The sequence below is a fragment of the Trichechus manatus genome, unplaced genomic scaffold (assembly GCF_000243295.1).
Source record: "Trichechus manatus latirostris isolate Lorelei unplaced genomic scaffold, TriManLat1.0 scaffold00075, whole genome shotgun sequence".
Taxonomy (NCBI): Eukaryota; Metazoa; Chordata; class Mammalia; order Sirenia; family Trichechidae; genus Trichechus; species Trichechus manatus.
Genome location: NW_004444011.1, coordinates 6,843,948 through 6,860,024, shown reverse-complemented (window position 1 = coordinate 6,860,024; position 16,077 = coordinate 6,843,948). Strand labels below are relative to the sequence as shown.

Here is a 16,077-nt window from a genome sequence, read left to right as displayed (position 1 = left end):
GTTTATTCCCTCTTTCATTGTTTTGATGTTGTTGTCATCCATCGATTGACTGCTCTGATTCCCTGTTGTATTTCTTTTGGTTTTGGATTGTCCTTGAGAGTTCATTTCCTAGATTGGTATCTGGCTCATACTCAGGAACATTTTTTATAAAGTCTCTTTCGTTAGACAGTTGACACTCTTAAGAGTTAAGGACTGGGTTATTTTCATCATTTACTCTCTAGTATCTGATGTACCTCAAAATGTTTTATTATATAGAACTTTGTAAAATTAAAATGTATTATTTCACTGAGACTTGTTTTGAAAACAGTATTGAAAGTTTGTAAGGTCCAAGGGAATGTTATAAAAGTCAGCATAAACATTGAGTTTTAGGGATGCATCTTAGATTTAATACTTCTCAAGCAGGAGTTTTGGACTTAATGGTGATTGGCCTTTTGAGGCATATGTGAAATACTGCATAAATTTTTGATTCTTGGTGTTTTCAGGAAAGGAAATAAGAATATCATCAATGTAAAGAGAAATACTTTTAGGAAAACACTTCAACAAATTAATCCCAATTGGATGAATTTTATGTGATCATAGGAATTTAGGAAACTTAAAGAAATAATGTTAAAACTATTGCCCCAACAAAGGATTAAAGGTAAACTTTAAATAGCTATCCGTAAAGTATAGTATCTTGTATTTTTTAATACTTGATTTTGTGGTGGTACTTTGGGAATAGTCAGCTTGAGTAAGAGAATTTAGATTTCATGATCTTACTGGACTGTAAGTTTAACTTCTCTGTTTTCACTCAGTAAGTGAGCAGATCTGAACCTGTTGCCATCAAGTTGATTCTGAGCTATACTGACCCTATAGGACAGAGTGGAACTGCCCCATAGGGTTTCCAAGCATCACCTGGTGGATTTGAACTGCCGACCTTTTGGTTAGCAATCATAGCTCTTAACCACTACACCACCAGGGTTTCACTTAGCAGGTATACTTAAAATGCTTGTAATACTGAAACAAGTAATATAAAAGTAGAAATTACGATTTTCGTCTCCCTGTTTCAGAGATGTTTTTGCTCAAGTGCTTACCAGGTTGTTTAATAATTTGTTTATTTACGAATTTGTCTGCCTCACTAAACTATAAACTCATTTAGGATAGGGGTTGGGTTTTACTCATCTTTATTTCTTTAGTGTTTAACTCTTTTCATCTAATAGACTCTCAGTAAACGTTGAATGAATCAATTGTTGGCATTTCTTACACAGTCTTTGAATAGGTTTAAATGTTTTGGTAATATGTTCACTTTTCTTTGGGATTTAAACTTTGCATTATTCTTTCAGAGTAGCAACTTGGTTCTTTGCTGCAGTAGTGGAGTTGCTTGATTTGTTTGTCTTATCAATTCTCATTTTTAGTATAATTTTGAAATAGTAGATTAAAGTAGTTAAAGAGCTTAGATCTATTTTTATAGCAGTATATTGCTAACTGATTTCTGTGCCCCATTTACTGTGCTTTTTAAATAACTTAATTATGACACTTATGGTTTGTCATGACCGTACTCATTAAACAAATCTCATTTGATGGAGGAGGTAAGGTAATGTTAATATGGATATATGCTGTAGGATAAGTATGAATGCTAACTGATTTTAGGGGTGAACATTTTCCCCTCAATAATAAGATCCTTCTCAAGTGTGCCAAATTAGTTTGTAGGAAGTTGTATCTTTCTCTTCAGATATGTGCCCTTTTCATTTTAGGGAATCGTTAAGTGGGTAGGAATCCAAGAGTAGATGAGTAATCCACAGGTATATAGCAGTTTCACAGTCTGTATCATTTGAGATTCACTGTGTGTAATAAGATGTTACTGATGGAAGGAGCTGTTGCTGAGAACTGTGTGGAGAGTGAGAACCATTGATCTAGATATTCCAGATCTAATTTCTTTTTAATCACAACAGACTTATTTTTCCATTTTACCTGATTAGTTGGTGTGTTCCTTATACACTAATTGTCACATTCGAGGATACAGCACATGCTACTTTTAACACAGTGTGCGTAAAGTATCTTTCTCATGTTTTTTCTGCCCTTTTAGCAAGTGTAAGAAGTTTGTTCTATTGTACACAAACTGTGAATCACTTTGTTGTTGTTAGGTACCGTTGAGTCGATTCTGACTCATAACAACCCTGCATACAGTGGAACAAAACACTGCCGAGTCCTGCGCCATCCTAACAATCATTGATATGTTTGAGCCCATTGTTGCAGCCACTGTGTCAGTCCATCTCGTTGAGGGGCTTCCTCTTTTTTACTTACCTTTTAGTTTACCAAGCATGATGGCCTTCTCCCTGGACTGGTTCCTCCTGATAACATGTCCAGAGTACTTTGTTAAGGGATAATTAAGAGAAAAAAGCGCCCACCAAAAACAGGGAACTATGTCTTGGGCAGTGGGAAAGTTTGCAAAACTCATTAGTAGAGGATTGAACCGAAACCCCCAGGAAAGGCAGTTGAAGAAAAGTAAACGCAGAACTTAGAATTTCTGTCTTGAATCAGAAAGGTAGGGAGCTTAGGTGGGGTTGAGGGAGACAGAAGATAAACAGTCATGTGCTGCCTAATGTCAGTTTGTGCAGCATTCTACTGCATATACGTCTGTGGTCACATAAGGTTATAAGAGAATTCCGAAATCCTGATCACAGAATGGGACATAGTGGTTGGAAATGGACGTAGTGAACACAACAGCTTCCCGCACACAACACTTGTATCTTATGTCTCTTGCATATAAAGCGATTGCACTCCAGTTATATAATGGTATAGTACATATATCCTATAACACACATATCTTGTTGGTCATAAGAAACGCCTGTGTTACTGGCTTGTGTATGTACTGTACTGTACTTTCTATCCTTATGTTAATGTTAACTTTCCGTACTTAGAAATAACAAGTTCACTATATAACAGCGAATGCTTTGACTCATAGGCAGCAGCATCCAATCTCGTGTATTGTGCGTCTCTTGAGTATTATTATCTGTTTTTCTTTTGAAAATATTACCGTGAAGTGCACCATTTTGCTCTGTTCCAAATGCAGCAAAACCAGTGCTAGTGATAGAGCAACAAAAGGCAAAGGAGAAGTTACCGATTTTGAAGTGAAACAAAAGATACTGAAAGAAGAAGCCCAAGCTGCACTGACGGCATTGGTGAAAACCACAGCTCCAGGAATTGATGGAATACCCACTGAGATGTTTCAACAAAGGATGCAACGCTGGAGAGTCTCACTCGTCTATGCCAACAAATTTGGAGGACGGCTACCTGGCCAGCCGACTGGAAGAGATCCATATTTGTGCCCATTCCAAAGACAGGAGTTTCACCAGAATGCAGAAATTATCAAACAATATCATTAATATCGCATGCAAGTAAAATTTTGCTGAAGATAATTCAAAAACGGTTACAGCAGTACATCGACAAAGAATTGCCAAAAATTCAAGCCAGATTCATTAGAGGACTCGGAACGAGGAAATCATTGCTGAAGTCAGATGGATCCTGGCTGAAAGCAGATAGTTACAGAAGGATATTTACCTGTGTTTTATTGACTATGCAAAGACATTCAACTGTGTGGTTCATAACAAATTATAGATAACATTGCTAAGAAGAGGAATTCCATCACACTTAGTTGTGCTTGTGTGGAAACTCTACATACACTAAGAGGCAGTTCTTCGAACAGAACAAGGGAATACTGCATGGTTTAAAATCAGGCAAGGTGTGGGTGAAGGTTGTATCCTTTCACTGTGTTTATTCAATCTGTATACTGAGCAAATAACCCAAGAAGAAGCTGGACTATATCAAGAAGAACTTGGCATCAGGATTGGTGGAAGACTCATTAACAGCCTGCAATATGCAGATGACACAACCTTGCTTGCTGAAAGTGAAGAAAACTTGAAGCACTTACTGATGGAAGATCAAAGACTGCAGCCTTCAGTATGGATTACGTCTCAACATAAAGAAAACAAAAATCCTCACAGTCTGACCAGTAAGCAACATCATGATAAATGGAGAAAAGATTGAAGTTGTCAAGGATTTCATTTTACTGGGATCCACAACCCACACCTGTGGAAGCAGTAGTAAAGAAATCAAACAATGGATTGCATTAGGCAAATCTGCTGCAAAAGACCTCTTTAAAGTGTTAAAAACCAAAGTCGTCACTTGGAGGACTAAGGTGCACCTGACACAAATCCATGATATTTTCAGTCACCTCATGTGCATGCGAAAGCTGGACAACGAATAAGGAAGACCAAAGAAGGACCAATCCATTTGAATTATGATGTTGGTGAACAATATTGAATATACCACGGACTACCTGAAGAGTGAACAAGTCTGTCTTGGAAGAAGTAAAGCCAAGGTGCTCCTTGGAAGCGAGCATGGCGAGACTTTATCTCACACACTTTGGACATGTTATCAGGAGGAACCAGCCAATGGAGAAGGACATCATGCTTTGTAAGGTAAAGGGTCCTTGGAGAAGGACATCATGCTTGGTAAGTTAGAGGGTCAGTGAAAAAGAGGACGACCCTTGATGACACAGTGGCTGCAACAGTGGGCTCAAACATAGCAACGATTGTGAGGATATCGTAGGACTGGACAGTGTTTTGTTCTGTTGTACAGAGGGTTGCTATGAGTCAGAACTGACTCGATGGCACCAAACAGCTACAACAACAAATCAGATATATTACTCCTGTCTTAGTCATCTAGTGCTGCTGTAACAGAAATACCACAAGTAGATGGCTTTAACAAACAGAAGTTTATTCTCTCACAGTCTAGTAGGCTATAGGTCCAAATTCAGAGCGTCAGCTCCAGGGGAAGGCTTTCTCTATCAATCTGGAGGAAGGTCCTTGTCATCAGTTTTCTCCTGGAGTAGGAACTTCTCCGCCCAGGAACCCCAGGAACCTCTGCTCCCAGCGCCGCTCTCTCGGTAGTATGATGTCCCCCTGTCTTTCTGCTTGCTTCTCTCTTTTATATTTCAAAAGAAATTGGCTCAAGACACAATCCAATCTTGTAGATTGAGTCCTTCCTTGTTAACATAACTGCCGCCTATCCCACCTCATTAACATCATATGGGTAGGATTTACAACACATAGAAAAATCACATCCAGTGACAAAATGGCGGACAGTCACACAGTATTGGGAATCATGGCCTAGCCAGATTGATACACGTATTTCTGGGGGATACAATTCAACCCATGACAGTTCCCAAATATTTTTTCCTATTCTGTGGGTTGCCTCTACATTTTGTTGATAGAGTCCTTTGATGCACAAAAATTTTGAACTTTGATGAAGTTCAGTATTTTTATTTTTTCTTTTGTTGATTATCATAACTGATGAAGATCAAAGGCTACAGCCTTAAGGATCCATTGTAAAAAAACCAAGGTATTCAAGTTTTACCCCTATGTTTTCTTCTAAGGGAAACCTTGATGGCATAATGGTTAAGACGTAGGGCTGCTAACCAAAAGGTTGGCAGTTCCAATCCACCAGACGCTCCTTGCAAACCCTGTGGGGCAGTTCTCCTCTGTCCTGTAGGGTCACTAGGAGTCAAAATCAACAACAATGGGTTTGGTTTTTGTTTTCTTCTAAGAATTCTATGGTTTAGTTCTAACATTTAAATCATTGATCCATTTTGAGTGTGATGGTGTGAGCTATGTGTCCAGTTTTATTCTTTTGCATGCAGTGATCAGCTGTCCCAGCACCATTTCTTGAAGAAACTGTTCTTTTCCCCATTGAATGGACTTTAGAACTCTTTTGAAAAGCAATTGACCATAGATGTATGGGTTTATTTCTGATTGCTCAATTCTATTCCATTGGTCTTTGTGTCTGTCTTTATACTAGTATCACACTATTTTTATTACTGTAGCTCTGTAGTATGTTTTGAGATCAGGAAGTATGAGTCCTCCTACTTTGTTCTTTTTCAAGATTGCTTTGGCTGATCAGGTCCCCGTACTGTTTTGTATGAATTTGAGGATTGGCTCTTCATTTCTATAAAGAAGGCTTTTGGAATTTTGATAGGAATTATGTTGAATCTATGGATTGCTTTGGGTAGTATGAATATCATCACAATATTAAGACTTCAGTCCATAAACATGGAATGTTTTTACATGTATTTTGGTCTTCTTTAATTTCTTTAGTAATGTTTTATAGTTTCTTGTCTCAGATGGTACACCAAAATGAATGTTGGGTGGTTTAAAGTTAAATATAAGAAAGTCAAAACTTTCTTAGTTGGAATCGACTCAGTGTCACACAACAACAGCCACAAAGTAAGATGAAGTGAGGAAGTTCTGCTTTGTAATATGAAGCTGCTGTTATAGATTGTGTCCGCTAAAAATGTGTGTTAACTTGGCCAGGCCACGATTCCCAGTATTGTGTGGTTCTCCTCTATTTTGTGATCTGATGTAATTATCCTATGTACTGTAAATTCTAACTTCTATGATGTTAATGAGGCAGGATTAGAGGCAGTTATGTTAATGAGGCAGGTCATATCTATAGGATTAGGTTGTATCTTGAGTTAGTCTCTTTTGAGATATAAAAGAGAGAAGCGAGGAGAGAGGGCATCTCATTACCACCAAGCAGGAAGAACCAGGAGTGGAGCATGTCCTTTAGACCCAAGGTCCCTGACCTGAGAAACTCCTAGGCCAGGGGAACATTGATGACAAGGACCTTCCCTTGGAACCGACAGAGAAAGCCTTCCCCTGGAGCTGACACCCTGAATTTGGACTTCTAGCCTCCTAACCTATGAAATAATAAATTTCCATTTGTTAAAGCCATCCACTTGTGATATTTCTGTTATAGCAGCACTAGATGACTAAGATAGTCACTGTGAGTCGGAATTGACTCAAAGGCACCTAACAAGAACAATATATTTTGTCACAGCACATTCTCTGTTTTCATCTTGTGCTAAAAGTTGTCTCATTATTTAGTCAAACAAGTCTTTTCACTTTCCTGGTTCAATTTATTCCTAGGTATTTTAGTAAATTTATTTCTAGGTATTTGATTCTTTTAGATGTAAGTATAAATTGAAATGTTTTCCCAATTTCCTTTTCAGATTGTTCAGTGCTGGTTTATAGAAACCCAGCTTATTTTCGTATGTTGATGTATCCTGCGGCTTTTCTGAATTCATTTATTAGCTCTAGTAGCTTTCTTTGGGATTTTCTATATATGGGATCAGTCATCTGTGAATAGTTACACTTCTTCCTTCCCAGTTCAGATACTTTATTTCTTTTTCTTCCTTGATTGCTTTGGCTAGGACTTCCAGTATAATATTGAATAGCAGTGGTGAGAGTGGGCATCCCTGTGTTTTTCCTGATCTTAGGGGGAAAGCTCTTGGTTTTTCTTCATTGAATATGATGTTAGCCATGGGTTTTCATAAATACTCTTTATCACACTGAGGAATTTCTTTTCTATTTCTAGTTTGCTAAGTGTTTTTTTCATGAAAGTGTGTTGGATTTTGTCAAGTGTCTTCTCTGCATTGATTGCGATGATCTTGTGGTTCTTTTCCTTTGTTCTACTAATGTGATGTTTTAAATTGATTGATTTTCTAGTATTGAACCACCCTTGCAATCCTGGAATAAATCCCACTTGGTCATGGTATATAATTCTTTTAATATGGTATTGGATAAAGTTTGCTAATAATTTTTTGAAGATTTTTCATAATATTCATAAACGATATTGGTCTGTAGTTATTTATTTTTCTTGTAGTACCTTTGTCTGAGTTTGGTATCAGTGTAATGCTGGCCTCCAAAAGTTATCTTTTAAAGATGTAGTTCTGATCATGCTACTCTTCTGGTTAGAACTCATTAATGACTTTGTATTAAATAATCCTTTATGGCCTGCAGGGCTCTACATGAGGTGGCCTTTTGATTGGTCTTTAGCTTCATCTTTGAGTATTTTACGTTTTTGCTTGTTATATAATACTGACTGTGCCAGTTAGGGTTCATTGTATGTAAGCCAGAATGGATTGGATTCTGTCTAATTTAAGCAAAAAAAGAACTTATTTGATATGTACAGTTATTTGAAAGAATTAATTTAAAAACCCCAGCCTAGACCTCAGGAAGGACAGAAATAGGATAGTTGCAAGGGCTAGATAAATAGGAATTAATCGGTAGTCTATTAATATTATTACCAACAGTCTTAATTCAAGATTTAAGATTTCAGTTTTCTGGAGAGGCAGTTTGATCAGCTTGGATCATATGTTCACCATTTCACCAAGACTGTATGAAATGGGGAGGAGGGGGAAGATACTTTTTTCATGGAAAGATAGGTTATTATTTGGAAAAGAAATAGAAAAGCATTTTAAGTAGGTAAAAACAACAGATTATTTCTAAGGACCTTTCTTTTAGTTTATCTGTTACTTCCTCATAGACACCCACCCTGTACCACTAATCTCAATTAAGTTACCTACATATTTTGTCAACAGGAGCCATGTGGTACAACGGTTAAGTGCTCAACTGCTAACCGAAAGGCTGGTGGTTTGAACATACCTAGCCATTCCTTGGGGGAAAGACCTGGCTATCTGCTCTTGCAGAGGATTAATAGCCAAGAAAACCCTATGGGGCACTTCTGCCCTGCCACATGGGGTCACTAGGAGTCGAAATTGACTCGACAGCACCTAAGAATAACAACATATTTTGTCACAGCACATTCTATGTATTAATCATTGTGCTAATATTTGTGTGATTATTTAATGTCTGTCTCTTTCACCATACTTTGTTGTTGTTATGTGTTGTTGAATGGATTCCAGTTCACAGCAACCCCATGTTAACAACTGCCCCATAGGGTTTTCTAGGCTATAATCTTTACAGGAGCAAGTCACCAGATCTTTTCTCCCGCCAGCAGCTGGGTTGGTCCGAACCATCGACCTTCTCTCAGTTAGCAGCCGAGAGCTTAACCATTGCGCCGCCAGGGCTTTTTACTACGTGGTAGACAGTTGCTAATAATCTAAGTATATGCTTTATATAATACTTGAACCAGTCCTATGAAATCGTTGGTACCATCCTTACTTTATAGTGAGGCATGTGAGATTTTAAGAGATTATTTGTCTGAGGGAGCAAGATTTGGACTCTTAACTACTTTCGCACCTTGTTAACCTCTAGAAAAGCATATTCAGTCTCTTGGGATGTAGGGTAGGGATAATTTATCAGGCTTAACCATTTACCTAGTTAGATATTCTGTAAGACTGTCTCATCCATTTACTCTACTTCCTTGCTGAATAAGCAACGTTATATGTATGTATTTGGCCTCCTATGAAGTTTGAAACTGGAAAGCAGGAACTCTGGTTTATGAACATTAATATTTCTGTCACTGGACCAGTATACTTCTGTCGTATATATCAATTTTGTATAATTGTGTTGGGCACAGTAATAAAACTTAGGTCTAAGCACTGTTTTCTTGGCTCTCCTTTAGTTTGGCTTCTGCCCTCTCTGTACTGTTCCTCCCAAAATGACTACCTGTACATGTTTCCAAATCCAGTTGGTATTTTCAGCGTATGTCTTACCTAGACTTCTCAGCAGCATTTGAAACAATCAGTGCTCCCTGTTTCTTTGAACTCTTTTTTTTTTTCTTGACTTTAGTGACACCACACTCATAGTTTTCTTCTTACCTCACTGATCTCTTCTCAATTTCCTTTACAAATTCTTCCTCCATTAACTGTCTTTGAAATGTTGGAGATCCTCAGAACTTTGTCTTAGGCCAGCTTTTTCTCTTTACAAACAAAAATCTGCTCATCCTGCTCCAGTTTTCACCACCTCACTAATAGCATCTCTTAATACCTAGGCAGAACCCTGTAACTCATTCATGACACTTTTCTCTACCCTACCTGCCAAATCTAAGTATTTGAACTGAACTTTTGCTAAATAACTGGTAAAATACTGATTATCTGGTTATTTTGATGGGGGAAAAGCGTGCTGTATATGGAATCTCAAATTTCTAAACCTAAAAGGCAAGAGTTACCTACAGGCAGTATGCTGAAATGCAAACAGAATGAGGTTTGGAATGAGACAAAATTGGGTTCAGATACTGGCTTTCCTAACTATGTGATTGCAATCAAATTACTTAACCTTTCTGAGCTTCTGTGGTATTGTTACATATAAAACAGAGATAATAGCTACCTTAAATGCTTTTCGAGTGAAGATGAGAATATGATTGTAAAGGCTCTAGCAATGCCCAGCATACATTAAGTTTCAATAAATGGTAGCTATAGCTGATTGGGGAGCCCTGGTGGCACAGTGGTTAAGAGCTCAGCTGCTAACCAAAAGGTTAGGGGCTTCTCTTTCCCAACCTCTTCTTCTGAACTTAAATGATCCTTTATTTCATATTCATTTAATTTCTTATGGCACCTAACATTTCTGCCTCATAATAAACCCGTTAAAACCCGTTGGCATGTAGTCGATTCCGACTCATAACGACCCTATAGCTTAAGAATATTTCTTAGCTCTGAGACTGTAAGCCCGCTGAAGACAGAATTCTTTTCTGTTCTTTGCTGTCTTCAGTGTCCTTTTTGTAATATAAACTCAATAAATACTTGTTGAATAAGCTGTGGAGTAAACAACTTTCAAAAGCACATGTATTTTTTTCTCAGCTGTGGAATATAAGGTTTATAAATATTCTCTTCATTAGCATGCTTTTGCTTTTCTGTCTTTCACAGCTGTTCTTCCTAAAAGAGTTACTTGCCAAGATTTATTGCCACTCCTTTTTCTGGCCTTATCTTAAATGATCTGTTAGAATCATTTGACCTTTTTCTTTGAAATTTTCATATGGATTTCTGAGATTCTCTCTTTTAGTTTTCTTATTTTATCCTTTGTGGTCTGTTTTTCCTTGCCTACCCTTTTCTGACTTCGGTCCTCTTCTCTTGGTCATACTGAGAACTTTCCTTGAGTAATCTCATTTTCCTTCCTTGGATTTGACAAGCTTTCATTTCAGGAGTCATAAATCAAATATTTATGGGGCTAAGTAGGTAATGTAAATGAGTGAAGAGGTGAATGACACAATAAGGAATAATAGGGACTCTTGTGGATTATAGAATCTATGCCCTGTCTAAAGCCCCAGCAGATTGCTGCTATTTCAGAATACTGAACCCAGTGTTAGTTTTTCAACAGAATTAGAAGTTTAGACTTTTTTAATGTGAAATTTCCAAATTTCTGAATATGAACCACTAGTTAAAAATTTTCAACCATAGTATAAGCAAAAAAAAAAAAGCCTTTATGAGTTAGCAAGTTTACTTACTCTAATTTACTATGCTTCTGACTCCTAGATTTGTATCTGTACATATGACTTTTCTACTGAGCTTCAGGCTCATCCTATTATTCTCTAGATTTTATGGAAGCTCTGTGACCCACAAGCATCTCAGAGTCCGTGGTGATCAACCTGAATCGCAAACTTGGGTTACGAAGTGATTTTGGTTATAGAATCAGTCAGCTGTGAGTTTGAATCCTGGTTCTACCACCTGCTAGGTCACTAAGGAAGTTATTTAATTTCTTTAAACTTCCATTTGCTCATATGTAAAATGGGAGTAATAGCAACCTCATTAGGCTATTATGGGAACATAGTGACCTGCACATAGTAATCAAATGTTGGGTGTTCTTAGTTGATATTCCTGTTTCAGTTAATGTTATCATCACTCCTACTTATTGGTCCTTAAGGTTCATTCTTGACACCTCCACCTTTTTTATTCTTCAAATTTAATTAGCCAACCAAGGTCCTATCAATTTTGTCTTTGTAATGTCTCTTTACTACTCTTATCTTAGTTCACTGCAATAGCCTCTTAACAGCTTTCCCACCCTCTGTTTAAATCCTTTTCCCAATATGTTCTCAGCCTGCTTAAACAACAATTTGATCAACAAGCTTCTGCTTAAAATTCTTCAGTGACTCCTCATTGTCTTTAAAATTTTAACATGTATTGCTCTTCTTAATGTAGTCCCTGTTTAATTTTTAGCGTTATTTCTTGCCCCATACTTAACTTGCATTCTAAGTTCAAGCTATTCTGAAGGTCGGGATGGATTATCCAATAGGCAAGGTAAACATGGTGCTTAACTTTGCTTACCGGCACCTCTGTAGTGAACAATTTCACATTTCACATTTTTTCACCACATCAAAGATTCTGCTTCTGGATATGGCTGGCATCTGTCTCTCTCTCAACCCCACAGCAGCTCCCTACAGAATCAAAGCTTCTTTCCAAATTTACAATCCCTGATGGGGCAGATGAGATTCTGTAAGCAAGGTAAGCACGGGCTTACTTGTGCTTACTTACTAATCTGTAGTGAACAGTTTCTCTATATATGATTTGGTAAGCAAGGTAGCCTATTGGATAATCCACTCCTGCTGAAGGTACTTATAAATTCTTAGTGTTTACCAGGGCTTGGAACAGAGGTTGTTCTGGTTCAAGCCCCTACTGAGAATTTGCATTTCTCACAAGTTCCCAGGAAGTTATAGCTAAGAATCACCTGGATATATTATTAAAATGTAGATTCTGATTCAGTATGTCTGGGGGTGGAACTGCAAATTCTCAGCAGAGGTTCAAACAGTAATGAACAGGTTGGAAGCCCTGGTATTTACACCGCTCTCTGATGCATGTCAAACAACCCTCACCTCTGTTTTGCAGCACCTTTAGAAATTACCTTTAAAGGCACCACCTCTTCCAGTAAGTTTTTTGACTCTCACCCCAGGTCTAGATTAGATACCCCTTTTTCTGTACTCATAGCCCCCTGAGGATGTCTCTGTCATAACTCTAGTCACAGCCTTTTGTTCTTGTCTCTTTTTTACAGTAAGCTTCTTGAAGGCCCAGGACACATATCTTAAATTTGTATCTCCAGGGCTTAGGATACTGTCTTGCAAATAGCAAGCTCTCAGATGTTTGTAGAACGAATGCATTTGTTGAGTGAATAAAGTTTTTTTTTTTTTTTTCCTGGAGAAATTGTAGATATAAAAAGGATGTAGGAGACACAGAGTTGTAAGGACTTTTAAAATGTCCCAATTCCCATATCCCCCTCATTTGAAGAAGATTGTAAGTGCTTTTATTTATTATGAATCAGTAATATTTATATTGCTTAGAATCAAGTAAATTGTACTATTGATATAAATTACTAATTACTGTTGCCCTCTAGGGCTATTGTTTTTCAAAAACTTTTTGACTACAGCCCACTTAGGCCCATTTTTTCCTACTTTCCTCCTGTTACAGTGGCAGGTTCTCAAGATCTTATTCCCTTCGACCCTCCCGAGGGCCATGGTTTTATAGTAAGGTTTCTCAGCCTCCACACTATTAACATTATGGACCAAGTAATTTTTGTTGTGGGGACTGTCTTGTGCATTGTAGTATGTTTAGCAGCATCCCTGGCCTCTACCTACTAGATGCTAGTAGCATTCTTTGCTTGTGAGAAACAAAAATGGTCTCCAGATATTGCCAAATGTCCCCGAGGAAGAAAAATCACCCGCTGGTTGAGAACCACTGGTTTATAGACATTCCCATCTCTCTCCTTATCCTCAAATGCCTCCTTCTCTATGGGCTCTTTTTTTCAGCAGAAGCATGATCTCGCATCTTTAAAAAACAACACAGTATCCCCCTCCACCCCAGTAATTCCTTGTTTACCCTTAATTTTTGCTCATTTTCTCTTTTCCTTTTTCCATCCACATTTCTAGAATGAATTGCTTTTACTTCCTCATTTCCCTCTTTATTTCTTACTTCTGCCTCCATGGTGCCACTAAAAATGCTTTCATCAACTCTCCCATCCTGTTTAATTCCTGTGTTCCTAGTAGCCCAAGTCTCATTATCTTTTAATCCTCCTGCCTACTTCCACTCCTGCCCGTACTGCTACACCTCATTCAATCCTAAAGTCCTGTTTATCCTACCTCCTTAATATCTCTGGAATCTACGTACATTTTTTATTTTTACAGTCGAGTTCTACCAACGTCATCAGCCTCTTTATTGGTCTCTGTATCTCAAGTGTAGTCTTCTTCCACTTTATTTTCTACATTGTGTCCTGGGTGACCTTTCTAAAACAAGGTCTCTTCCACTTCAGACCTTCTGAATCATGAATTCTGGGGCCTTAGAATCTGCATTTTGAAAGGTTTACCAGGTGAATTTTATGCCACTCTTAATTGTTTCAGTCTCCTGTTTAAGAAACCTTTCATTGCCCTTAAAAAAACAAACAAACAAACAAAAAAAACCATTGCCATCAAGTCAATTCCGACTCATAGTGACCTTATAGGACAAAGTAGAACTGCCCCATAGGGTTTCCAAGGAGCACCTGGTGGATTGGAACTGCTGACCTTTTGTTTAGCAGCCAAACTCTTTACCAGTACGCCACCAGGGTTTCCTTATTGCCCTTAGGAACTCCTAAAGCTCTTAAAATCTTTACAAAGCTCTTCCTGAAGAGGTCCCTGTCTATTAGCAAAGGCATTTTTGCTGTATTCAAATGATTTAGGTTCTTTTAGATTAAGTGTTTTATGGAAAGGCAGTGTTTGTTCATTTAGTTACTGGCGTATTTTTTACCACCAACAATGAAATTCGTAATTGGGGAGGAGATAAGGAGGAAATGTGGGTATTCTAATTCATAGATTAAAATACTGTGTGTCCGTGACATACTTGACTACTAAGTTATCAAATATTTGAATAAAATTTCTTTTCTTGCAGGTATTTATAACAGCAATGATGTAGCAGTATCGTTTCCAAATGTAGTATCTGGCTCAGGATCTAGTACTCCTATCTCCAGTTCTCATTTACCTCAGCAATCTTCTGGCCATTTGCAACAAGTGGGAGCTCTTTCTCCCTTAGCCACATCTTCTGCAACCACTGCTGTTGCTACAACTCAGGTAAATTATTATAATGAAGTAACGTGAATAGATGGGTTTTGTCATCTTTATTTTATTTTTTAATAATTTATTTTATTTTTGTTGAGAATATACACAGCAAAAACATAGACCAATTCAAGTTTCTTCATGTACAATTCAGTGATACTATGTCATCTTTATTTTTAAAGTAAGATTGTTGGCGGAGAAATAAGTGACATAGGGTTTTCTATAGGAATGTATAAAATATCTCAACTTGTATTGACTCATTAGTAGAAATAATAGACATTTTTACATGATATTAATGAAAGATGTAGCCACCAAATGAGTGTGTGGGCATAACTGATTCTAGGTTTCTAATTTTGTTCTAATGATGTAAATACTAATTGGGAGGGTGGGAGGCTTTTACTCTTTAATTTAAAAAATAGGACTTACAGAGTTGTGAACCAATTTTGGATTTTTGTGGTATAAAAATTTCATTTTATAATTTTTTAAATTACACAAATAATATATGAACATCGGCTATCTAGATTAAAAAAATAATACAGGAGAATATAGGATAAAAAGTGAATGATGCCTTTAAACATCACATGGTTTTCCTCCTAGTGGGAAAGAACAAATGTCTGTAAATATTGTAACTATTTGGTGAATACGTAGATTTTGCAGTTGTTTACCCTTTTCCCTCACTGCAAATTTATGACTTAATAGTTGACCTAGTTACAGAAATGCTTTAAAAACAAGAGTCAAATCAGAAAAATTATAATCTTCAGTTTTATAAACAGGACAGTAAATGGGCAAAGCTGTGCGTGCATGCACATGCATGCACGCGCGCACACACACGCTATTCTATCCCCGATTTCCCCAAAGATAATAATTTCAGATTCCTAAAGTATGCATTTTTAATTTTTTTGGATTTTTTTCTATGTTCATTTTTACTTTTTCCAAAACTCTAGTAGTAAGGCTCTTAAAGTTTCAGGAAAATTATAACAGTGACAAATATCTAATTACAAATAGCTTATTAAGTAGTTATTTGTAAGTTGCTGTAAACTTGAGCTTTATGTATGTGTTCCTAATTTCCATTGTATGGACTTTATGTGTGTATATATATATATATATGTATATATGTGTGTATATATATATGTGTGTGTATATATATATGTATATATATATATATATATATGGAGGCCTTGGTGGTACAGTGGTTGAGAGCTCAGCTGTTAAACAGAGGGTCAGCAGTTCGAATTCACCAGCTGCTCCTTGGAAACCCTATGGGGCAGTTCTGCTCTGTCCTATAGGGTC

General features: G+C 37.2%; 1 protein-coding gene across 9 annotated transcripts in view; it reads left to right on the top strand.

Moving 5' to 3' along the window:
• MLLT10 (MLLT10 histone lysine methyltransferase DOT1L cofactor) overlaps nt 1-16,077 on the top strand; it is a 332,811-nt gene that overhangs the window by 287,262 nt on the left and 29,472 nt on the right. For all 9 annotated transcript variants that reach the window (XM_023735053.1, XM_023735051.1, XM_023735052.1 and 6 more), the window contains one exon: nt 14,624-14,802. In XM_023735053.1, the coding sequence (XP_023590821.1) occupies nt 14,624-14,802 (179 nt within the window). The remainder of the gene's footprint in view (nt 1-14,623; nt 14,803-16,077) is intronic.